This window comes from Tenrec ecaudatus, chromosome 10 (genome assembly GCF_050624435.1).
Source record: "Tenrec ecaudatus isolate mTenEca1 chromosome 10, mTenEca1.hap1, whole genome shotgun sequence".
NCBI lineage: Eukaryota > Metazoa > Chordata > Mammalia > Afrosoricida > Tenrecidae > Tenrec > Tenrec ecaudatus.
In genome coordinates this window covers 142,695,138-142,722,170 of record NC_134539.1, presented here as the reverse complement: position 1 = coordinate 142,722,170, position 27,033 = coordinate 142,695,138, and the positions used below count along the sequence as shown (strand labels likewise).

Sequence of the window (27,033 nt, the reverse complement as noted above, 5' to 3'; positions counted from 1 at the left end):
GAGTTAACAGAATGGCAACTGGAATGTCTCCACAAATTGGTGCAGCACCAGAAATACTCACTTGCAAGAAATGGAAGAGATCTATGTTAATACACATTCCAAAGAAAGGTGACTGAATAGAACGCAGAAGTTATCCATTAACAATGATACCACATGCAAGTAAGCTTTTGCTCAAGATAAAAATAGCTGCAGCAGTAGACCAATGGCGAGCTGCCAGGAACGCAAGCTCAATTCAGAAGGGGATGTAGAATGACGGAAATCAATGTTGCCATCAGCTAGATCTTAGTTGACAGTAGACAGTATCAGAAAGATGTTTACTTGTGTTTTATTGACTCTGTAAAGGTATTCAGGTGTGTGCTTCATAGTAAATATGGATAACATTGAGAAGAATGGAATTCCAGAATACATTATTGTGTTAACGAAATATACATAGACCAAGAGGCAGCAGTTTGAATGGAACAAGAGAAGGAATACTACAAGGTTTAAAATCAGAAAAGGTGAGAAGACGCTTGTAGCCTGAGCACTGTGTAGTCTGCGCCCCTAGACAGCAGTGCCTTCTCCCTGAGACTCCTCGTACTTCTTCAGTCAAAGCAAGGGCCTAGCTCTCCCAAGATGACCAAGCAGCCGGACTACGACCTGAAGAAAATTGAGAACAAAGAAGAACCCACCCTAGTCAACTACCTCTCAGTCACGCAAGGCTTCATGGAGGCCTTGATCCTTGTCATGCAGGTGCAAGAGGAGGCCACCTAACAAATCAGCAACAAAACAGCCCCAGTGATGACTGCAAAACAATTAGAAAATAATGGACATTCCCCACTTTCTGAAGTCCACTTGTATATCTATCCCACAACTTTTGCCTGTTCAGTTTTATACAAGTTTAAGCCTATTGACAGCAATTAACAACAATCTGTTTGCAAGCTACCATGGGATCCATGTAGTTTTCCCATCACCCTTACCCTCCACCTCCAGTTTCTCAATTCTGACCCTAGTAACCACTAATAAACTTTGATATCTTAAAAAACAAACAAACAAACAAACAAACCAACCAACCAGAAAAGGTATGCTTGGATTGTATCCTTTTACCATACTTGCTTAATGTGAATACGGAGCAAACAATCTGAAAGGCTGGATTATGTGAAGAAGAACAGCATCATGACTGAAGGCTCATTAACAAATTGTGATAAGCAGATGACACAGCCTTGCTTTCTCAAAGCAAAAAGCTCTTGAAGCACTTACTGATAAGATCAAAGAAAACAGCCATCACTATGGATTACAACTCAATATAAGAAAACAAAAATCATCACAAAGAGGTCAATAAGCAACATCACAGTAAATGGGAATAAGACTGAAGTTGTAAAGGATGTCCTTTTGTTTGGACCCATAAACAGTGGTCATAGTAACAGCAGCTGAGGAACCAAATGCTTTATTACATTGGGCAAATCTGCTGTACAGAAGCTCTTTGAAATGTTAAGAGCGCAAAGTTATCACTTTGAGGATTATGGTACACCTGACCCAAATCATGATGTTTTCGACTGTCTCAGTCATGGACAAGCTGGACAGAGAATAAAGATTGATGCCTTTGAACTATGGTATTGGTGAAGAATGCTGAAAATATCATTACTTCCAGAAGAACAAACAAATCTATATAGCCAGAATGCTCTTTGGAAGCAAGGATGCTGAGGGTTCATCTTTCATTCTTCAGACGTGTCATCAGGAGGACCGGTAGCTGAAGACAGGCACCATGCTGGGAACGCAGAAGGTCAGTAAAAAGAGAAGAGACTCAATGAGATAGGCTGACCCAGTGGCTGCCAGTAATGGTTGAAAACACAGCAGCATTAAAAAGAACAACATAGGAGCAGTTATGAAAATTGTACAGGACTGGGCAGTGTTTTATTCTGTTGTACACTGGGTCGGGATGAGTCAGAACTGACTTGATATTACATAACAACGAAAACGATTGTGTAATAATACTTTTTAAAAACTTAAAAAAAAATAGACACCCAGTGCTATTGAGTCAATTTTGACTTAAAGCAACCTGATACAGGGCTTCTGCGGCTGTGAATCTTTGAGGGAGCAGGTAGCCTCGTTTTGATTCCACGGAGCAAGCAGCTGGTGTGTTTGAAATGCTGACCTTGCTATACGTAGTCTTAATGCTTACATGACAGCGCCACCCTCATACTCAGTCACTGTTACTGAAACCTCAGCACAAAATTAGTACCCTTCAATAAATCCCCAGTAAGACCATTTTCCTTCATGAATTCTTGCTTCTCAAATGACTTGTTTGAATTTCATTTTCACTGGTACTTTTCAAAAACCAAACCGAACTCGTTAACACTGAGCTGACCCTAACTAATAGTGTCCCTATAGGACAGAGTAGAACTGCCCCTGTGGAGGAAGTAAACCTTTTATTTTTGTATCTGGCATTTTTATTGGTTGTTGTGAGATCAGTACAGGGCAGTACATCTTTATGGGAGTAGAAAGTTTTACCATTCTCCTGGAATATACATGCATATGTATATATGAAGGGGTACAAAAAAACAAACGAATTTTTCCCAAGGCTATGTATTCAAATTTTTACAAAACAACCTTATCAGCTTCAAAGTACTCTCCATTACACTTAATACATTTGTCAAATCTCCGATTCCATTCTAGGAAACATTTTTCAAATTCATCTGTTTGGCTGACTGGCAGCACCTCCTTGTTTTGTTTTTTCATGTCCCTCTTCATTCGAGGAAACAAAAAAGTTGCATGGAGCGAGGTCAGGTGAGTAAGGTGTGTGGGGCAGGAGAGATACGCTGTTTTTTGGCCAAAAACTGTCTCACTGAGATGGCTGCATTAGCAGGTACATTGTCGTGGTGGAAAAATCAGTCCCCCTTCTGCCACAAAGAAGGCCTTTTTTGTCTCACATTGTTAAGAAATCTTTGTAGCACCTTTAAATAGAAAGCCCGATTAACAGTTTGACCTGGTGGAAAGAAGTTCAAGTGCACGATCTCCCTCTCATCAAGACACCAAATGAGCACTGTGTTGATCTTTGAGGTGATGATGGTGTCTTCCACTGGCTTGACTGATGCTTGCTTTTGGGGTGGTAAGAATAGCACTGTGTCTCATCACCAGTAATGACCTTGGAGAAAAAAATTTCTGGGTCACTTAGGAGCTGTTCTTTCAAAGCACGCTGTTTTTACTTGACAGTCTTTTTTCCTGCTCAGTCAGAACCCAAGGCACAAATCTCACAGCGATCCTTCTTATTCCAAAATCTTCTGTTAAAATCCACTGAACCGAGCTCCAAGACAGTCCAGATAACTTACCCATCTCGTCAATGGTCTGTTGTTGGTCTTTGAGCACAAGTGCATGGGTTTTGTCTGACATTTCCATCCATAGGGAGTTTACAGATGTCCAGAATAAGGTTTGTCATCAATGGACATTTTACCTTTTTGAAATGAGAAAACCACTCATACACTTGGGAGGTTTTCCTATAGCTTCGTCCTTGTATACTCTGCTAACATCACAATTTCTGTGGCATTTTTCCTAAGCAGGAAACAAAATTTCACAACCTCATGCTGTTCTCTTAAATTGGCTATCACAAAAAAATGAGGTTTGAGTGAAACTGCTTTTATGAAAAAATTCCCTGTGACCAGAGAGAACTTTCCCAGGTGACGCCATGGGTGCACTAACTCAGAGCTAGATGCTGGATGCTCCCATAGTGGGAAAAATGAGTACTACAAAAGTTCCGTGGAGCTTTAGTACATTTTTCAGGGGGTGGTACTGCCTTCATGTATTAACACATAAATATGTATCTATTTGTATGCCTACATAAAACCACAAGCAAAAGTTATATTACAGATTCAAAGCTAGTACAACATGGTTCATTTTAGCCTTTCTCTTTTCAGTTGTAAACTTTCCAACAATAAAAAATATTTTACTAAGTGAAAATATATTTACTTTTTTCTTCAATTCTATATTTTAAAAAGTATTTCAGAATTAATAACTCATAGCCCTATAAGAAGCACATTTATTTACATGGCAGCATTTATATATAATTATAATTTATTTTTAGTGTTATAGTATTTAATCAATACATTCCTTCCCCATCCCCCAAATTTATTAGGTTAGTTCTCCCCCCCCCCTCTTTCAGTATGGCTATGTTATTTATTTGTAATACCTTTAGCTTTAAATTTTTAATTGGCTTTAATTATGTAAATTTTTTTTGCTATGTGAAGGGTATATGAACTAGGTTTCTAAGAGTCAGAACTGTTCTAATGATATATTCATAAAAATTTCACTCCTTCCTCATTCCTATTTCATTATTCCTATTATCAATTTTTTCCCCTCCTTTTCCAATATCTCTTATAGGTAAGCAACTTCTTTAGTTTCTGGTTTTTCCTTCTTGCACTTTATTTTGCACAAATGAGCAGATACATGTGTATTTCCTTATGTCCCTTTCTGGCATACATGAGTGTAGCATCATGTTTTTGATACTGTGGTAATAGTATATATCCCCAATATACAAAGATATTCTTTACAATTTTTTTCACGTTACCCTGAGTCCTGAAAAATCATAAATATTCTTCAATCTTTTTTCAGCTGCACCAATACTCCAGAGAGTGAATGTATCATAGTTTATTTTTTTAGGCAGTTTCTAATAGTTCACATTTATATATGTTGTAATAAATAATCTTGTATTATTCAAAGTATATCTTCAGGGAGATTTCCAGAAGGGGGATGCTAAGTTAGATAATAAAACAAATGTACAAATGTGCTTGACCCAATTGGATGGATGTATGGATTGTATAAGAGGTATGAGCTCCAATAAAATGATTAAAACAATGTGTAGTTTTATTGAATATTGTCAAATTTCTCACCAGTTGTATCAATTGTTATTCCTATGGTCTTGCCAATAGAATATGCTGTCAGTTTTTACATGTGTGCCTGTTTGGCACAGTATAATCGTATCTTGGTGGTGTCTTAATTTGTATCCCTCTAATCATGAGAGTTTAAATAATAAGAAAAGTTTGAGGGTCATTTTAACCTCTGTGAGTGTGGATTGTCTATATATGTTTATTTCTCAATATTCTAGTATATTTTTGGTCACTTGTTCTTTAATGTTTGCTATTTAGACATAAGGTATATAAGCCTAAGGAATAGATTGTTAATATTTTTGCCCATTTTATCATCTCTTTTGAATTTGTTCATGCAGTTTGTTAAAAAAGTATGTAGTCAAATTAATCTTTTCTTTTATTCTTCTACCTTTAGATTTTAGCTAGAAACCCTTTTCTTAAACTTAAGTCAGAGAGTAACTTACCCATAAAAACACAACCTAGAGATGACTTTTAAAGTTATGCTGTATGATCAATGAGGATGAGGACCATTTCAGGTCTATTTTATGAAGCTCGTAGAAAGATGAGTATATAATAATGAGTAGAGAATAATTAATAACATAGTTTGGGTAAATAAGTTGCTTCTACCTTTGATCTGGAATGGGGAGTGGTATAACAATTTTCTATGAAGAAATTAAAAAATTATGATACTGAAGATAACTCCCTTTTCTGTATTACTAATTAGCCATGCCAAGGGAATCCTTTAAATATTGGAGATAGATATGCTCTTGTAAATGTTCCAAAATAACATAGAGAATAAAAAAAGAATCAAAACCCACAAAACAAAAATACAAATTCAATCTCTGACAAAAGTAGGAATGTCCATGTTTGATTTGGATTATAAGATATGAGAAGATGGAAACTGACTGACGGGTTTATAAATGACTTACCAGATGTAAGAAGGTGAAACAAATACCTGCTGAGGGTGATAAGAAAAGCCCACTTGTTACATAAACCTCAGAACAGCAAAGGAATCAGAAGCCGAGGAAAGCACAGGATTAACATGTGGAGGGCTAGGGGTGAGGAGAGCAGAGAGCGCAGAGATTGTCTGAGGTTTACAGAAGAAGCAGCTAGGCCCCCAGATCTCTACCCTCACCTTGCCCAGCCAGGTGACTGTCAATCATCTATAACAAGCACACATAAAAAAGAGAATTAAGAGGTGGCTTCAAAAAGTTCATGGAAATGGAATGAAGAGATCATGGCGCCTTTCCACATACTTTTTGAAGCCCCTTTCACTGGCAAAATGGAACTTGGGACAGAAGATCCAAAGAAAGGTAGGATTAAATAAAAGTCAGCATGGTGGATGTTAAACCTCAGCTTTCTTCTGCCCAGCTTTAAGATATTTATAACCATCATATATATCCTCCAGATTAGAGATTGGAGGATTTTTTCGGGAAAAGAAAAACAACACAGGAAAACAAAAAAAACCAAACCCAAATGAATAATTACTTTTGTTTATTTAAAGGTCTGGCCTAGTGAGTTTTGTTAGTGCTCTACAGTTAAATTTGCTCCATACACAAACTTTCTAACACAGTGTCTAACTACTTTTCACAGGCCCAATTACTAAATTATGAATTACGGTGCAGGCAAAGAATGTTGAAAATATCATGGGCTGCCAAAAGAACAAACAAATCTGTCTTGGAAGAACAGGATGCTGTGAGAAGGGAATAACTAGAGAGCAAGGAAGAGCTACTGAAATTTAAAACTGTGATAAAAATCAAACCAAATCCACTGCTATCAAGTCATCTCTGGCTTATATAGAGTGCTGGTAGGTTTGAATCACTGAGTCGGAGGTTAATTGCCCAACGCCTAGTCAACAGTATTAAAAGTTAATGTTGACGAAATCTCTCAAATGTGGATCAAAGAAGAACCTCCTTTCCCCCAAACAAACAACAAACAAATTTCAGTAAGTAGATGTACTCTAAATTTAGATGATCAGTATGGAAAATCTAATGTTTGATTAATAGAAGTTGTAGGAGAGAAACGATGAAGTTGTAGAGAGAAAATCATCAATATCAATGTATATCAATGCAAATGTAATCGCCAGAATTGAAGGATTATATTTCCAGGGCTCACTGGATATCAGCAGAAAAAAAAACCCATCCAAGGTATCTCATCATGAAATTTCCAAATGGTATACAAACTAGATGCTGAAAGCTTCTGGAGAGAAAAGATGGTACACATAAGCACACAGTCTGAAACAAGAATAACACCAGCAACAGTGGAAGTTCAAGAAAATGAAGGAAGACTGTCTTTGTCATCTAGGGCAGCTTTACCACAAGTAGATGGCATTAATAAATCAAAATTTATTTTCTCCCAGTTTAAGAGCCACTGGTTCAGGAGGGAAGACATTGTCTTCTTTAGTATCTGTGAGCCTGACATTCTTTGGAAATCTTCATGTATCTTGGCATCTACCTTTGGTCTAGGTGGTTCTCAGTGCAGAGCCTGAGTTCAGAGGACGTACTCTGTCCTGGCTCTTCTTACTTGGTGGTGGTGAGGACCCTTGCTTTTCTGATTACTTCTCTCTTTACCCTTTTTAAGATAAAAGGTCTGACTCAAACAAGTTATATACTCAAACAAGGTATGTACTCAAACAAGACTTAAGCAAGAAGAGAAATGACAGTAATTTCCAAAATCACAACTAAGTGTGAGTCTTGAGAGCAACTTGGGTCTAGATTGGAACCTATGGTTTTAGGTTGACATCTCTAGGGGAAAAAATATAACCAATGAGTGTGAAAACTTACATTGACAGGTATTTTACAAAGCTTAACAAGTCTGTGAAGTTATGGAATGACTCCAGTCACAGGTTTGAAAACACATAATAAAAAAGTTAAGTATTTAATAATTTTAATAAAAAATTGTTTGAGAATATGTTATCATAGGCTATTCCTTGGCTCTACTGTGAAATATATTTGCATAGTCTTATTGCTGAATTATGGATTCAGTGAAAAGTCATGATAGAAGTAGGATGGCAGTAGGAAGGTTAAAAGGCTGACATCCTCATCATTCATAATATAAAGAAAAAATTATGAAACAACTGTATAGTAGCATGTGAATATTATTTAGAAATATGAGAGCAGTGACCACAGCAAACAGTCCTGGGAGCTAACAGTGGTTGCCTTTAGAGAATAGGTAGGTTAGAGGGGAAGAAAACCGATGGCTTGTATTTTAAGACATTCAGCACTTAATTCTCTAAACAGTGCTAACTTGTGCATGTGCTACTTAAAAAAAAAAAGATACCAATCATGGAAAAAGTATTTTGTATAGTGTAGTATAGCTGAGAGTTTTCAGCTAGGAATGAAAAAAGCAACATAAAAACCAAACTATTGATTACTTACAGTGTGATCTGGGATAAACCATATAACCTCTCTGAGTCTCAACTTCCATTCATTAGAGGACTCTCATTACTTCTAAGGGCCCTTCCGCTCTAAGGTTCTGATTCCATAATAGTAAAGTATTTTTCTAGGAATAACAAAGAAAGAGAAACTTTTCTCCATGTCTCTTGCACACATTATTTTTGTTCACTTTGCCAAATATCTGCTACTTTTGCTTATTTGATGCTAAGCAGAAGTAGCATATCTCCAACACATAAGGTTAACATGAGTTAGAATCTACCTAACTGATGGCATAATTAAAAAAATTTTTTTTCACCAGGGTGTCTATTGTACCTGTGAGGCTAGTCTGCGCATAGCCTCCTCCTGCCGCCGGCGCATTTCTGGGGTTCCTGGGCAGCTGCCACTGGTTATAGATGAGTGGGCTGAAGCTGGCTGTGTGAGTGGTAGCTCCCTGTTGGCATCCACATCTGGAATAGAAAAATGAGATGTTTGTATCAGATAATCACACATTCTCAAGGAAAGGGGGATTGGCTAAATTCCATTTGCTCTATGACGCAGCAAGTCCAACTCTAGCTTTATTCCCAAGAGAAATAAAAACACAAGCACACACAAATTCACATAAATATATATTCATAAGTCAAAAATTAGAGATAATCAAAATGTCTGTCAATCAACAGATGAATAAGTACAATGTGGTATATCCATACAATGATATCTAAATAGTAATAAAGAACTAAAATCTAAGAGTTAAAGAACTTGGATTAAACCCCAGCTTCAAAAACTTGTTATGTGATCTGAGCACATTACTCATCTTTTCATGCCTCATTTTGGCAGAATAAGCTCTGACCATGGGTTTGAAATGGTGTTCTAACCACGTATAAAATAACAGTAACAAAACACCACACGCACAGAATGGCGGGAGACGTATTTAGGGCTAGCACACAGTGAGTCCTGTCGCCAGTACTTTGTATTCACTATTATTATTGGGGGAGAGGGCGGGCAGGGAACAAGACTGTCATATCTTTATTTGAATTTCTTTTGCTTCTAGTGAGCTTCAGGGTTTTTTTTATCGTGTTTATTGTTTTTATGCTTTTCTGAATGATTCACTCATATTCTTTGTCCATTTTCTACCTGAATAGTCATTTTATTAATTTGCAAAAGCTCCTTAAGTAATAAAGCTATTTTAACTCATTTATCAAAAAATAAAAACCACAGTGATACATGCTTCAACAAGGTGAACCCAAAAACCATGCCAAGTGAAAGAAGCCAGACACAAAGGGCCACTTGCAGCATGATCCCACTTATGTAAATGCAACGAGGAAACTGACTAGCAGTTGCTTAGGGTTGCGTGAGAGCAAGAGTTAGAGGGAGATGAATTGATTGCAAATGGTACAGGGTTACTTTCAGTGGAGAATCTTCTAAAATTAGACTGTGGTGATTGGCTGTCACTACATTATTTCTGGTATTCAGTCCTTCCCTCCACGTGCTCCCTCTTTTCTGGTATTTGATTTTTGTGGGTAATTATTGTCCGAATACTTTCTGTCTCTGAGCTAATCTCTAGGGGGTGCCCTTTTTGTCAGATTGTCTTACATTCTGTCGGATACTAAAAGAACAGTAGAAATGAAAGTTAATAAGTAGGTAGCAGTCACTGTGCACATCAAAAAACTGGCAAAACAAACGTGTGAAATGAGCAGAGTAGGCAGGGGAGGGGCTATTTACTTGACAGCTGTTTGGGAAATGGCAGCTGTTGGGAAATGTCAAATCCAAATACTAACTATATTGAGACTCTTAGTAATAGAAAAACAATAGAGTCTTCTATCTTGTATTATACAGAGCTTCCCTAAGCACTGTACTGAGTTATTTGTGGTTAATGCAACAATGCCTGCATTACACAACAGGTCTATTTTCACAAAATGTTTTTTGTACTTTGTGTGTGTGCTGGGGGGGTTGGGTTGGGTGGGTGGTGGAGGAGACTGATGAAGGAGTCAGGTTTTGGGAAGGGTGTAGGTGGAGAGCAGGATGACAGGCTAGTGTCTGCCTTGACAGGGAAGTGACGAGGAGGGGGTGGGCTGGGGGCTGAGTGTCTGTGGGGGAAGGAGAGAGCCAGGCAGCTCAGTGTTGCAGGCTCGACCGCTCACCTCTTCCACAGCAGCACTGCTCACTGTGGAGGCGGCAGAGACAGAAGGAAGCCGGCAGACGATGCAGAGATAAAAGTTGGGAGGCACAGTAATTTCCAATTTGTTTCCATTTTTACTAAAAATTCTATCATTGGTATCACTGAGGGTTAAGAATACCAGTGGGACTCCTAATATACCTATCAAGTTGAAAGTCAAATAAGCTAAAACAAAAAAAAAATTAAGATAACCCTTGATATTACAGGTATCATATTATTAATGAAAAAGATTCTGTGGCTGACAGAATTTCTGGTATCAGCTCTTATAATTAGATGCTCCCCCCTAATCATTGACATTATATCAGTTTTACTTAATTTTGACCCTTTTAAAAGTTCTATTAAGATGGCCAGGTAGAATGTAGTTTGAACACCAACAGATTACAACAAAAATTATTTTGTATTTGGCAGCTGCCTGTTCTTAATTCTGATAAATACATAATCATGTACTTAACTCCCCTGATATCTTTCTAAAGATAGTTTCAATGATGGACTCATTTCATCAAGGGAGAGTGGGGGAGAGTGGACCAGGGTTTTCAGAGATTCTCAGTAGATGAGAGGCAGTGGGCATTAGAGAACAACTTAATCTACTGCTTTCAGAGAACGGCTACTTTGGGGAGTATTTGGGCTATTTTCTATTAACTCTCTCCCAGGTTCCCTTAGGGGACCCCTGGTACTTTTGCTGAGAAAGCAGCTCTTCTTGCCCTTGGGGTTTATCCTCTGTCATGCATGATTTTACCATTCTGTTATCTGCAACAGTAATATACAGAGAAGTCAGACTACTTGTTATCTGGTTTTCTTTCTGACACACTCAAATAGCTAACCCCTTGAAATACACAGATAAGAAGTGGCTTGATATCATATTCAAGCGCTCTTGGAATAGGTGTGGAAAGTAACTATGGAGATATATTATAGAATCACAGAATTTTTAGCACAATATCAGCTAATCCAAATTTTCATTTTACATGTGTGAAAACTATGCTATAAAGAATTAAAGTAAATTTCTGAAGGTCACCAAGGACAGGCAATTTGAGTGTTAGAGCTCAAACACTTGGCACTTGATTTCCAGGACATTATGTTAATCTACCTTTAAATGTTTTATTTTCAAACTATGAAATTACTTAAGACCAGCAATTATTCCAGACCATCTTTACCATACCCTGGGGCACACAAGTAAATTGGCCTAACCAATTAACTTCCTAGAAAATGAGAAAACTGGTTTTACTTCCACATGTTTGATATTCATGCTTAGGAGAGGCAATCTGCTTCTTAATCACATAAGATGGCTAATTAATTTTAATAAGAAGTCAAGTTGTTTGGAAGGTATTTGGTTGAGTTTTTATTACATTTCTAGTATTGGCTAAACTCTGTCAATATTAAGATCTCAAACAAATCATTTCTCATGGTTAATGTCTAAAAATTTGTGTTAGGATATATTATTGATTTGGACAAGCAAAACATTAGTTTCAGTTTTAGTTCTCTTATACCTCATAGAAAACAGATATACTTGGTCTGTAGACATACACAGTGCATCTAAATATTTAATTTGATCTCCTAGATCGAGTGAGTTCCACCAACAGGGAGTGGTAGTACAGCAAAATACATAAGACAATAAAACTAGCCTCTGAAACCAGGCAGCTTGGGCTTGATTTCTACTTTCAGGATTTATGGAGTATGATTCTTAGGAGGCTTACTATTTCCTTATCTGTGAAATAATGATAATATGAACTACACTTCACTGAGATGTATGTGGATTGGATGAATGAATATTCATAAAGAACTTAAGAGGGTGTCTGGCACATAGGAAGTACTACATGGATGTCTTTTAAACAAAGAAACACGATGCCCTGTTAGTGATGAAAGAAGCATGAGTAGAGGAGAGGTCAGCACCTTTCACAAGAAGGCAGAAGAAACCCTTCAAGGGCACAACTGAAGCCCAACCCCAAGCAGTACAACACTGACGTCAATATCAAGGAAATGACGGCTGCAAACAGATTGTGCCAGCGCGCACGGAGAACAGGCACAGGCTGAGCGGAAGCTGCCTGCGATGGATGCAAACGGCTCCACAGGCAACTGCTGGAGTCATTTCATTACCCAAAGGGTACTGCCAGCAGAGAAGAGTCAGATATTTTATCTTCTGAGGAAAAGTGTTTTCAGTCCCACTTAGGTGACTGCTGGATATGGGGATTAAACGTGAACAGAATATTGCTTTATTTCTCTCTGAATTAATTGTTCTCACATACAAGTCAGGTTTTGCACATCTGGACATAAAAGAACATGTGATCCAATATAAATGTCAGGAAACATGTCAGAGCAACGAAGCAAGGGTGTCTTTCAAAAGGAATACGTACGTTTGGGGGAGGCATGTGGGCTGTCTGAGGCGATCTGCCTCATCCGCGTGCCATGGCAGCTGAGGGCCACCAGTCTGGAGATGATGGCAGTTTTGCCAAACCCAATATTTCCCACAATCACTACTCCTTGGTTCACGCTGGCATTTGAACTTTGCAGTTGAGCATCTATTTCGTGGAAAACCCAATCCCGGCCAACAAACACAGACTCAGTAGTGATGCTGGGCACTTCAAAGAGCAGAGGCTTCAGGGAGATATCTGGAGGCCTGTAAGGTGCAAAATGAACTGAATGGGACAAAAAGAGAACAAAGAACTCAAGTCAAACAATTAATATTGAGAGAAATAATTTAAAAAAAAGTTTTAGTTTAAGAGACTATTAAAATTACAGTCTAATGATATTCTGGGTTTATTCAGAAAACAGTGATACTCTGACTTTTGGTTCTACAAAGAAAAGCCATTGCAGCTGAGTTAGAACCAGGGTGGAGTTCCGGAGGACAAGCCTACTGGTGGCAGGGCAGTTAGATAGCATACAGTAGTAGCCCTTTCCCAAGCAGGAAGAACATATTTCAATATTTAACAACCAACACAGTATGGTCATACCAGGATGCATCAGTTGGCTATCAATTCTGCAGAAAGCAATGTAATGTCATCAGTTCATGATGACAGGTTTATTTTATTGTCCATTATTAGGGGCAGCAAAACCTTGAAGAGCGCTACTGGTTTCAAATGTCTCCAACATGTTTAACAGTCAACACAGCAAAAAACAACGTCCATCTGATGTCTTTGTTCTTGTAGGATTTGTACTCATGCCTATTACCAAAATTATTTTTGGCTTTTATACATGTGCCATAAAGATGAATCATCATTGCTTTCCCCCCCTCCTCCAAGATTTCTCCCTGTGTCTATGTAATTTAATTATAGGATGCACTAAGGGCAAATGGCCAATGCACTCAGCAGCTAATTGAAAGGTTGAAAATTCAAGTTTACCCAGAGGCACTACAAAAAGGCCTTTCCGATTCCAATTAACTAATTTTTCCCTCTAGTACTTTAACTTTTGAGCCTAAAAATTGTCCATTGGGAATCTGAATTCTTTACTAATCTGAAATGCTTACTTTTATTTTTATTGAGTCTGCTAGCTTGTTCTACTTTATCAGTCAACCTCAGATTATGATTCTAAGTCTCCTATTGTTAATATTTTTTCAAGAAATTTTGAAAAATGTAGCTTCAAAAACAATTTCCAGAATTAGTTTGATATATCCTATAAGAAATCTTACTCACTTTGTTTACTAAGAGTTATATTGAAGTTCTGATAGTTAATCAGAGATATTCCATTTACATGGTTTTTTAAAGAGTGAAATTCTTGAGATAGTCAAAATTCATTTTCATAAATCTGAGACAGATAGCAATTTCATTTTAGTAAACATACATCATATACTGGTATTTGAAAATAATCCAATTTTACTGTTGTATTAAATAAAACCCAAGTAGTTGAATATATTTTATATTGATTGTTAATATTCAATATACATTTCTGGGAAAGATCCACAGTCATTACTAATGCCATTGTAAATTTGTCCAATTTTTGGGAAAGTAACTAGTAATATGTAGCAAATGCCACTTTGACCTCAACATTTGGTTTCTGCAAATTTATTCTAATGATTCAAAAGAAGAACACACACATTCTTTGTACCATAGATAGTTTAGTGAGAATGACTTAACACATAAAGACTTGAAGAGGTTTGTGGAAAATTTGAAATATCTTTTAATCTCATTTTCTCCACACTTTTGAAGCCCCCTTTCATACTTAATAATGGTATACTAACCAAGAATAATATAGTTATAACAATGAAAAACATGGTAAAGATTGTGCAGAGTCGAAAATGTAAAAAAAGAAAAACTTACATAGTAATAATATACAAAAGAATGTATTTTAAAACAAAACAAAAAACAAAAAAGAATGTATTTTTATGCTTGATACTTAAAATATGCATAAGGAAGGTACTTGCAGAAATAAATACGGTGAGGAAATAGCATGATTGATGATATTTTAAATGATAACTATTCTTAAAGTTTCTTTGATGCAAATTTTAGCTACATTAAAAAAACCAAAGAATCTGTTTTTTAAAACTCAGACAAAAGCAGCAAATGTTTCATCAAAATCACTGATTCTGGAATGATTATAAAAACCTAAACCCCCCCCAAAAAAATCTGTTGGCGCTAAGCCAATTCCAATTCACAGTGGCTCTTAGAACAGAGCAGAATGTGCCGTATACCTTCCAAGGTTGCAGCATTGAGAAGAAAACAGTCACACATCTTTCTCTCATGGAATGGTTCATTGGCTCAAACCACTGATTTCTGGGTCAACAGTTGAGTGCTTTACAGGGCCTTTTACAAAGATGATAGCCAGAGTCAAAACAAATACTTTGGTATCATTCAATCGAAGCTTAATCACTTGTTTGTTTTGACCATGGTTAGAATCATTCCAAGGAGCCCTTGTAAAAAAGAACTTCACTGTTAACCTGAAAGTTATAGCATTTAACTGAGGAAGCAGCCCTGGTGGCATGGTGGGTTACGCACTGGTTGCTAACTTCAAGGTCAGCTATTCAAAACCACCAGTCCCTTAAGGATGTGGAGAAACATGAGGCTCTCTACTTTCTTAAAGAGTTACAGCCTTGGAAACCCACAGTGTCAATTCTACTTTGTCCGATATGGTTGCTCTGAGTCAGAGGTGACTCGATAGCACTGAGTTTGTTTTGTGCTTTATGTAACTGAAAGAGACAAGTATATATAAATAATATAATCTGAGTGCTTCTCTCCCATTTAAAAATAAAAAATCTTATCTAATGTAGAATTTTAACTGTTTTTATTATTTTTGACACTCCTCCCACCACCTATTTTTATTCTTATAGAAAAATTTAAACACAAAATACATAAACACACACAAATATAAATAGATATATATAAAGTACGGTCCTCCTGCCAGAGTAGCCTAAATGCCATGCTGAGTAGTTGGTTTGTACTTCCTTTATAAGCAATAAATCTGAAAACCAAACTCATTGCCATTGAATTGATTCTGACTCATATCAAACTTGTAGGACAGAACAGAACATCACAGTTTCCAAGGCTATAATTGTTATGAAAGCACACTGCCACATCTTTCTCCCACAGAGCAACTGGTGGGTTGAAATTCTCTACATTTCAATTAGTAACCAGGTGCATAGCCACTGCACCTCCATGGCTCTAATCCACTGAAGTGGATACTACAGTCATGTGTTTTATGTGGTCGAGCTGCTTCTGATTCACAGCGATCCTGTATGACAGAGTACAACTTCCCCATAGGGTTGGGGTTTCTCAGACTGTAATCTCTATGGGAGTAGATCACCAGGTTTTTCCTCCTATAGAACAGTTAGTGAATTCAAACCTCTGACATTTCAGTTAGGAGCTGAGCATTTAACTACAGCACAAATAGGACTCCATAAAACCAGTGAAGGGTGCACGGAGCAGGAAGAAGTCAGACTACTCAGTTCATTAGTCTTGGGGAAGCCTGATGGCCTGATTTATTATTCCTGCCAATAAAAATGGAAAAGGGTGAACAGATGTGTCAGAGCTGGGAAAAGATTGGATGTAGTGGACTAAGAAGGGGAAGAAGTCAGTTTCAAGTCTAAAGGATGAAGGATGACCAAATTTTCAGTATTTCAAGGATTTATCGTTGGGCAGAAAGAGCTTTCTGACTTTCTGTTACATAAAGGTTCAATCGTCTTTCTCCTTTCCTTTCTGTTTTAGGAAGTTGTGTTTCCCTTATAAATCAGAACAAGAATCAAAATCCCAAAATCCAGGAGAAACTGATTAGGTCTTCAGATATATCAGAGGTATGCACAGATTAAAAATGTCAACCTAATAACCCACTGGATTAATTTTATAAAATCAAGGAACCACAGTGTAGCATGTTACTGCTGAGCTGTTTGTTCCTATACTTTATGTAAGCCACTGAAATGAGAAATATGTGTAAGACTAAACAAGTCACTGAGAATTACTTCTACATTATATACAGGGCAAAGAAATGGACATGGGTCACTATAAACATTCGCTCACATGAAAAAGGCAATCTGAGAGGAGTAAGGCAACTGTAAGCTAAGTGGGAAAAACAGAGAGGTAGTAAAAATCCCTGTCTTGGACTGCAATGACCACTGCTGGTACTGAGCCTATCTGATAGCAAAAAAAGACATTATCACTCTCTACATGGAACTCACCACTGGTTTCCTTTTTGAACATTTTATTGTGGTTTAGGTGGAAATTTACAAAAGAAATTGGTTTCCCACCCAACAATTGATACAAAGATTGTTTCATGGCATTGGATGCAATACCTTCTAAGTGTTAGCACTCTCCTAACTTTAATCCTGGGTTCTGTATTTCCATTTGCCCAGCTTTTTTGCTTTTTTCCCTGAATATTGCTTTTGAGCAAATGCAGCCCTTTTAGCCCTTATTGCTGACTCTTTTGAGCACTTCCTCACAGGTGTTACTATTCACTACACAGTCCTGCGTGGATGTAGATGACAAAAACTTGCTTGCTGAAAGAGAGGAGGACTTGAAGTACTTGCTGATGAAGATCAAGGATTGCAGTTCTAAGTATGAATTACTACTCAATGTAAAGACTGAAATCCTCACAACTGGACCAGTAGGTAAAACATCATGATAAATGGTGAAAAGGTTGACTTGGTTAAGGAGTCTGTCTTGCGTGGATCCACAATAAATGCTCATGGAAGCAGCAGTCTAGAGATCAAATGATTTTGTTGCCTTAGGTAAATCTGCTGTACACGACCTCTTAAGAGTATTGGAAAGCAAGGAAGTTACTTTGGGGATGAAGGTGTGCCTGACCCAAGCCATGGTATTTTCCACTGCCTCATATGCATGTTTAAGTTGGCGATAGAATAAGGAAGACTGAAGAAGAATCAATGCATTTGAATTGTGGTGCTGGAGAAGAATATTGAAAGTACAAACCAATCTGTCTTGGAGAAAGATAGTCCAAGTGCCCTTAGAGGCAACGATGGCAGGACTTTGTCTTACATTCTTCAGACATATTGTCGAGAGAGACCAGTTCTGGAGAACGGCCTCCTGCTTGGTAAAGTGCAGGGTCAGAGAAGAGAGGAAGGCCCTCCATAAGGAACACTGACACTGAGTCCACAACAAGGGGCTCAGGCACAGGAACAATTTTAAGGATGGTGTAGGACCATGCCATGCTTCCTTGTGCTACGCGTGGGGTTGCTATGGGTCATAGCCAACTCAATGGCACTTAACAACTGCTTGGTTGTAAGGAGCTCTCATGAGTGGGCTCAGTTCTAAGTGGGAAGAGTCCAGTGACAACTACTCTTTCTCATGGCTCTCCAGGCTCTGAATGCTCTGGCTACCACAGCTGTTCATCTCTCAGCTCTTTCTCTCTGATTCTCTGTTGCCAGCAACTCTTCCGACCAGCAGCTACTGTTCTGACTACTTGCAATAGTCTTTCTTTTACAATGGAAGGCTTTCCCCCATTCTTCAGATGTCCATTTAAATGCTACTTTCTCAGCAGCTAACCTGATACCCATTAAAAAAAAAACATTTTATTAGGGGCTCATACAACTCTTATCACAATCCATACATATACATACATCAATTGCATAAAGCATATCTGTACATTTTTTGCCCTAATCATTTTCAAAGCATTTGCTCTCCACTTAAGCCCTTTGCATCAGGTCCTCTTTCCACCCCCCTCCCCGTTCTCCCCTCCCTTATGAAACCTTGATAATTTATAGATTATTAGTCATATCTTGCCCTATCCGGCATCTCCCTTCACCCCCTTCTCTGTTGTCTGTCCCCCAGGGAGGAGGTCACCTGTAGATCCTTGTAATCAGTTCCCCCTTTCCAACCCACTCACCCTCTACTGTCCCAGTATTGCCCCTCACACCCCTGGTCCTGAAGGTATCATCCACCCTGGATTCCCTGTGCCTCCAGCTCCTATATGCACCAGTGTACAACCTCTGCTCTATCCAGTCTTGCAAGATAGAATTTGGATGACGGTAGTTGGGGGCGAGGAAGCATCCAGGATCTAGGGGAAAGCTGTATTCTTCATCAGTGCTACATCGCACCCTGACTGACTCATCTCCTCCCTTAGGCCCCTCTGTGAGGGGATCTCCAGTGGCCGACAAATGGGCTTTGGGTCTCCACTCTGCACTTCCCCCTTCATTCACTATGGAATTTTTTTTTTGGATGATGCCTTATACCCGATCCCTTTGGCACCTCGTGATTGCAACCTGATACCCATTTAAAAGTTGATTCTGCACTCCCCACCCCACTGATGGGGGCAAACAAAAGAAACCATGGGGGAAGGGAGACGGCCATCAGTGTAATAATTTATAATTTATTAAGGGGTCAGGAGGGTGGGAGGATAAAAAGAGGAGCTGATACCAAGAGCTCAAATAGAAAGTGAATGTTTAGAAAATAATGATGGGAACATATGCACAAATATGCTTGATACAATTGATGTATGGATTGTTATAAGAGCTGTATGAGCCCCCAATAAAATGATCTTTAAAAAAAAGTTAATTCCCCTATGCTCCACTATTATTATTTTAGCAGCTGTGATGGTTAAGGTTATATGCCAATTTAGCTAGGCCATGATTCTCAAAGATTTGGCAGATATTATTCTTTGATTATTATTTGATATGAGCAACCAATCAGTTGACAGTGAATTTTCCTTAGGGGTGTGGCCTCCATCTAATACATTTGTATGAAAGTTTGGAAAAAGCTCTCTCAGTTCTTTCACTTCATCATCCTCTTACCTCCAGTGTTTTAGAATATGAGCCCTGTCACCTGAAGGGCAGATTCTGGCTTTGTTAGGCTCTGGAGAAACTCCTAGTCTGCCAACTGACCCAAGGATTTGGGGCTTGCCAGCCTCCACAATTGTGTGAGCCATTTCCTTAAAAAAAAACAACCAAAACTCTATTTTTTGGTATATGCTTCATTGATTTTGTTCTACCAGAGAACCCAGACTAAGACAACAGCCTATATGTCTCTTTCGGCTCACTGACCAAAAATAATGACAATATTATTTATCTTTTTGTTTACATGCATATTTCTATCTCTTTAACTAGAGCTGTCCCTAGCACAGATCAGGAGACAAAAGTAAAGGCTCAATAAATATTTGTTGTATGAATGAATAATGAAGAAGGGAACTTCAGAGTTTTATTAACAGAATTTTTATATATCTATAGACAATTGGACATCCCTTACAGAAGGGTCACAAGGAAGTGACGAGTTATTCAGGGTACAGTATAGCATTGATGAAACACAAAACTTTCCTCTAGTTCTTTCATGCTTCCTCCCATTATCATGACCCCAATTCTACCTTACAAATCCAGCTGGACCAGAGTATGTGCACTAGTACAGATAAGAATTAGAAACACAGAGAATCCAGGAAAGCTAAACCCCTCAGGGCCAATAATGAGTAGCGATACCAGGGTAAGGGGAAGGTAGGGGGGGAAAGGGGAGACCGATCGCGATGATCTACATATAATCCCCCTCCCAAGGGGACAAACAACAGAAAAGTAGGTGAAGGGAGAGAGCTGTTGGTGTAAGACATGAAAAAAATTTATAAATGTTCATGGGTTCATGAGGGAAGGAGGATGGGGAAGGGGTAAAATGAGCTGATACCAAAGGGTTCAAGTAGAAAGAAAATGTTTTGAAAATGATGATGACATTATGTACAAATGTTCTTGACATAAGGGATGTATGTATGGATTGTGATAAGAGTTGTAAGAGCCCCCAATAAAATGATTTAAAAAATAAATAAGGGGAAAATGAGGGAAATGTTTTGTCATAATCAGAACCTATATAAATCTCAAGATTGAAAAGAAAAGTTCCTGATGTTTTACTAAAAACTAAACTTGACCTAGCAATTCCAGTCTGTCTTTAAATATTGTGTGTGTGTATAAAAGATCTGTCAGCATTAGTCCTTCTGCTAACTCCCTGTGATCCCTTCTAGCTCAGGGGTTCTTGATGTTCCTGCTCTGCTTCCTTAACTTCCTTTTCTGCCTTAGCCACTCCACTTTGCATACTTCTATGAGACCAATTCTTTACTACTATCATTTGTATCATGTCAATTCCCTTTTTGTAAAGCCAGTGACTCAGTTTTCTGCTATCAAATCTAAGGTCCTTAACAGGTTATGAAAACTGTCACATAAATGAACTTGATCATCTCCAGCGCTCATGATTCACCATCACATCCCATATGAGGGAGACAGGCAGACTCCTCTGAGAACCTTGAGAACCTACGCTCCATTCTAGTCCCTGTGCTCAGTGCACGTTGTCGCTCTGGCTTCAATGCTCCTTTCTTCCACATGCTGCAATCCAGTGCTTGAGTCTAGTTTATGTTTCACTTTTACCACATCTTCCATAATTAATTTTCCTATTGACTGAACTCCCAAACTAGGTTTAAACCGAAGAATTTATTGCTTAATTAATTGCAAAAACTTATACTGTCCATTGACTTTTTAAATCTTGTTTTTCCAGCCTGATTCTAAGCTCTCTGAGAGCAACTAGAATGTTGAATAGTTTTAAGCAGAGTGAGGGCAACGTGAAGAGGAAAGTCATGTTGCAGTCCCTTCTGTGTGTCAGACTTGGTTTAGGTTTTTGAAATTGAGGTTACACCTGCCATAAATTTAACCATTTTGAAAGTGTATCATTCAGTTGCTTTAACTATCTATATTCATAAGGTTGTACAACCACCACTATTTGGTTCCACAATATTGTTATCACTCTAGAATACCACATATCCATTACGTAGTTATTCTCCATCCTAGACACGCTCTCCTCATTCACTGCCAACCAACAATTCGCTTTTTCTATGGATTAACCAATTTGAAATATTTCATAAAAATGGAGTCATACAAATAGGTAACCTATTTTTGTCTGGGTTCTCTAATTTGGCACAATGTTTTGGAAGTTCGTCCATGTTGTGGCATGTATCAGTACCTCATCACTTTTTATGGCAGAAAATAATATATGCACAAGGGTCAGGATTGCTACACGAGTTCCCCTTCATATATGCATGGGTTTATTCCAAACAAAAAGTAGTTAAACATGTCTCTGTGGTTAGACAAGTTCTCTCAGTATTATACTTGTCTTAGTCTAGGATCTGGGTACCTTCCCACCCACCTCAAAAAGAAAGAAAGAAAGAAAGAAAGAAAGAAAGAAAGAAAGAAAGAAAGAAAGAAAGAAAGAAAGAAAGAAAGAAAGAAAGAAAGAAAAAGGTGCAATCAAAACAGTGGCTTTTCAACCAGCCTTTGCTGACACGATCGCTGAAGACAAAGTGGTGTATAAGCAAATGTGGTGAAGAAAGCTGATGGTGCCCAGCTATCACAAAATACAGTGTCTGGGCTCCTATAGGCTTGAAGATAAACAAGTGGCCATCTAACTGAGAAACAATAAAGCCCACATGGAAGAAGCACACCAGCCTGTGAGATCATGAGGCGTCAAAGGGATCAGGTATCAAAGACCAAAAAAATCATAGCATTGTGAATGAGGGGGAGTGCCAAGTGGGGACCCAGGGTCCATCTGTGGGTAAATGGACATCCTCTTACAAAAGGGTCATGGGGGAGGAGATGAGTCAGTCAGGGTATAGTGTACCAATGATGAAACATACAATTTACCACTAGTTCCTGAATGTTTCCTCCCCGCCCCCCGCCAACTATCACGATCCCAATGCTACCTTACAAATCTGGCTAGACTGAAGGATGTACACTGGTACAGATAGGAACTGGATACACAGGGAATTCAGGACAGATGAAGCCTTCAGGACGAGTGGTCAGAGTAGCGATACTGGGAGGGTGGAGGGAAGGTGAGGGAGAAAGGGGAAACCGATTACAAGGATCTACATAGAACCTCTTCCCTGGGGGATGGACAGCAGACAAGTGGGTAAAGGGAGACGTCAGATGGTGTAAGATATGACAAAATAATAATAATTTATAAATTATCAGGGGCTCATGGGGGGAGGGAGATGAAAAAATGAGGAGCCGATACCAAGGGCTCAAGTAGAAAGCAAATGTTTTGACAATGATGATGAAAACAAATATACAAATGTGCTTGACCCAGTGGATGTATGTATGGTGATGAGAGTTATACAAGCCCCCAATAAAATGATTCAATTATTAAAAATAAATAAAATAAAACAAAACATATTCATTCATTCCAAACAAACAAACAAAAAACATTGGCTTTTGAGGAGGATGTCCTGGGTTAATTAAATTCAATATAGAGGGGTCAACTCAGTAGTTTATGTTAGTGTTATTTTTAATGATCTCAAAGGGTTTATCTTGGTAAATTTATTGAAGGACACAGAATAACCATGGGGCTTATTAAGAGTAAGTTTTTAAAAAATTGAAAACTGCACCAATAAGATCAGAAGTGTTGTATTGAGAAAATTTTATTTTCATCATGATAATATACCTGCTCTTTTGATGGTAGCAAGAGCTGGTTCATGAATTAAAAACGCGGAAACCTATCTCATCCTCCTTACAGCATCATCTTGCCCCTACTGACTTCTTTTTATTTCTAAACTCAAAGACTCAAAGCATGTTTAAAAGCAACAGGATTTGCATCCCTCGAGGATGCCATAACTGTCATTTGACATGGCCCAAATTGAGGAGAGAATTCTTTCAGGGAGAGGTTACAGATAGAAACACTATCTTCAGAAGAGTGTAGAACTGGTAAAGATGCAGCAGATGTCAAGAAACAAGTAGCTTCACATTTTGGAGTGTTTGTTTAATAAATATTTCTATTATTTTATAGTGATACGTTTTTACTTTCTTGCATGTACAATTTGTTTATCTGTTCACCTGAGGATTGATATTTGGGTTGGTTCCAACTTTTAGTGCGAATTAACTAAATATTTGCAAACATGTGAAACGAACATTTGAGATCCTGATTTCAATTCTTTTGGACATATGGTAATTGCATGCGTAATTTTTTGAGGAAACAAAATTTTTTCACAAGAGTTGCATAATTTAACATTCCCACCAATTGTATATAAGGCTCTGATTTCTGTACATCCTTGTATATACCTATTCTTCTTTTAAAATTATAGTCATGTTAGTGGGTGTTAAGTAGTATCTCTGCATGTGTTTCTCATTCAATTTCATAGTGGCTTTGATTTACATTTTCCCAGTGACTAATGATACTGAGCATGTTTCATGTGCTTTTTGGTTATTTGTAGAACTTCTTTGCAGAAATGTCTTTTTGCCCATTTTAAAATTTGAATGTCTCCTTGTTGTGGGGTTGTTCAAGATTTTAAAAATATATTCCATATAGTAAGTCCTTATCAGATATGATTTGAAAATATTTTCATCTCTAATAGTTTGTTGTTTTTTCCTCAATTTCTTGATCATGTCCTTTTATGAGTAAAAGTTTCTAATTTTGCTGAGGTAAAATTTATTTTTTTGGTGTAATATCTAAGAATCTGTTGCCCAATCCAAGGCCATGATGATTTATTTACTTGTTTCTTCCAGAGTCAGTGACTTTTTGCTCCTACAGTTTAGGATTCAGTTTTAGTGAAGTGTGGCACTGATATCAAGGTATGGTTTCAATTTCATTCTTTTGCTTGTGGCTATTCAGCTGGCTCAGCACCGTCTTAGAGACTGTCTTTTCCCTACCGAGTGGCCTTTTTTAGTGGCACTTTTGCAGAAAATCAATTGGTCATTGAGGGATGGGTTTATTTCTGGATTCTAAATTCTGTGCCATTGGCCTATGTATGTCTAGCCTTAACCTAATACCACACTGCTTTGATTACTGCAACTTTGTAGTAAGTTTTGAAATTATAAAGTATAAGTCCTCTAATTTTGTTTTCCTTTTTGAATACTGTTTAGCTATTTGGGACTCCTTGTAATACCAAATGAATTTGAGGATCGACCTTCCTAGTTCTTTTAAAAGAGAGTCATTAGAATTTTTAAAAAGTTTGTATTTAATTTGCAGGTCACTTTGGGTATTATTGCTATCTACAAACCATAGTAAGCTTTTCAATCCATGAATCTGATGTGCTCCCATTTGATTATGTCTTTTAAAATTCTTTCAGCAATTTTTAATAAGTCTTTTTATTGTTGCCTCTTACGACAACCCACCCATACACACATTGTGTCAAGCACATTTGTACATATGTTGCCATCATCATTTTCAAAACATTCTTTCTACTTGAATGCTTGGTGTCAGTTCCTTTTCCCCCTTCCTACCCCCACTCTTCTATCCTCATGAACCCTTGATAAATTATTATTTTCACATCCTACACTGTCCACCCTTCACTCATGTTTCTGTTGTTCATTCCCTGCGGTGGAAGGTTGGGGTTATACAACGATCACTGTGACCGGTTTCCCATCTCTCTCCCTTCTCCCCTCACCTTGCCCTTACCCTCATGGTATTGCTACTCCCATTACTGTTCCTGAGGGGTTTAACTGTCCTTGATTCCATGTGTTGAGAGCTCTTATCTGTGCCAGTGTACATGCTCCGGTCTAGATGGATTTGTAAGGTAGAACTGGGTTCATTGAAAGTGGGGAGGAAGCATTAAAGAACTGCAGGAATGTTGTGTGTTTTGCCAGGGCTATACTGCACCCTGACTGGCTCATTCTTGTCACCCTTCTGAGAAGGGATGCCCAGTTGTCTACAGATGGGCTTTGGGTCTCCACTCCAACCCCCCTAGTTTCGCATCAATATATTTGTTTGTTTAGGATCTTCTGATGCTTGATACCTGATCCCATCTAACCCTTGTGGTCAGAGGCTGGTGTGCTTCTTCCGTGTTGGATTCAGCAATGTTTTGTAGCTTTCTGTGGGCAAGTCTCCATCTCCTTGGTTAACTTTATTCTCAAGTAGCTAATTCTTTAGGATGCTTATTATAATTTTTTCTGGCAACATATATACAAATGATAGAATTGATGTATGGTTTGACATAAGAGCTGTTTAAGAGCCCTGAATAAAATGATTTATTATATATATCTCGATATCTATATATATAGTAATATATATAGATATCGAGATATATATAATGAACCATTCCCCTTATTAAAAAAACACCAATATTTTTTCCTGTTTGCATTTCAGGTTTAAAAAGTTTTATTAAAATATAATTCATGTACATTCAGTGGCTTGAATGTATTAAAAAAGTTGTGCTTTTTTGTTTGTTTTTCTCTGTCTTGTTTTGTGCTTATTATTGTCTCTGCATGTCTATCTAGATAAGACAGGCAGGATAAACAATCTGGAGGAGAAAATAATGGACTGATGGTTCTGGGCGGACACGGGAAAGAGGTAGGTGCAGGAAAAGTGGGGGTAGGGTTGTCAACAAACTTAGGGACAAGGGAACTTCAAGTGAGCTAAAATTGATTGGCAAGGAGGGTTTAGGCGGCCTGATGGGGCTTGATCAAAGGTAATGTAGCTGAGAGGAATTACTGAAACCCAAATAAAGGCCAAACATGATAGTGGGGCAAGGGGAAAGTAAAACAGAGGAAAGAACTAGTTGGCAAAGGACACCGATAGAGGTTTAAATACAGGCATGTACTTATGTAAATATATTTTTATATAATGATAGGGAAACAGATCTATGTACATATATTTATATGTTAAGTATTAAGGTAGCAGATGTACATTGTGCCTTGACTCAAGTACTCCCTCAATGCAAGAATACTTTGTTCTAATAATCCAGCATTCTGTGATGCTCACACTCCCGACAAGATCACTGAAAACAAAATGGGTGCATAAGCAAATGTGGTGAAGAAAGCTGATGATGCCCGGCTATCAAAAGATATAGCGTCTGGGGTCTTAAAGTCTTGAACGTAAACAAGTGGCCATCTAGTTGAGGAGCAACAAAGTCCACATGGAAGAAACACACTAGCCTGTGTGATCATCAGGTGTCAATTGGATCAGGTATCAAGCATCAAAGACCCAGAACAAAAATCTTATCATTGTGAATGAGGGGGAGCACGTAGTGAAGACCCAAAGCCCATCTGTAGACAATTGGTCATCACCTTAAAGAGGGGTCACAAGGAAGAGACGAGCCAGTCAGGGTGCAGTATAGCACTGATGAAACATATAACATTCCTCTAGTTCTTTAATGCTCCCCCCTCCACTATCCTGACCCCAATTCTAACTTACAAATCTGGCTAGTCCAGAGCATGTACACTGGTACAGATAAGCATTACAAACACAGGGAAATCAGGACAGGTAACCCCTCAGGACCAATAATAAGAGTAGTGATACCAGGAGGGGAAGGGGAAGGTAGAATGAGGAAGGTTTAC

General features: G+C 38.1%; 1 protein-coding gene across 9 annotated transcripts in view; it reads right to left on the bottom strand.

The window, feature by feature from the left end:
* TANC2 (tetratricopeptide repeat, ankyrin repeat and coiled-coil containing 2) overlaps positions 1 to 27,033 on the bottom strand; it is a 364,118-nt gene that overhangs the window by 101,550 nt on the left and 235,535 nt on the right. For all 9 annotated transcript variants that reach the window (XM_075562035.1, XM_075562037.1, XM_075562040.1 and 6 more), the window contains 2 exons: positions 12,731 to 13,012; positions 8,543 to 8,676 (listed from right to left, as the gene is read on the bottom strand). In XM_075562035.1, coding sequence (XP_075418150.1) covers positions 8,543 to 8,676; positions 12,731 to 13,012 — 416 coding nt within the window. The remainder of the gene's footprint in view (positions 1 to 8,542; positions 8,677 to 12,730; positions 13,013 to 27,033) is intronic.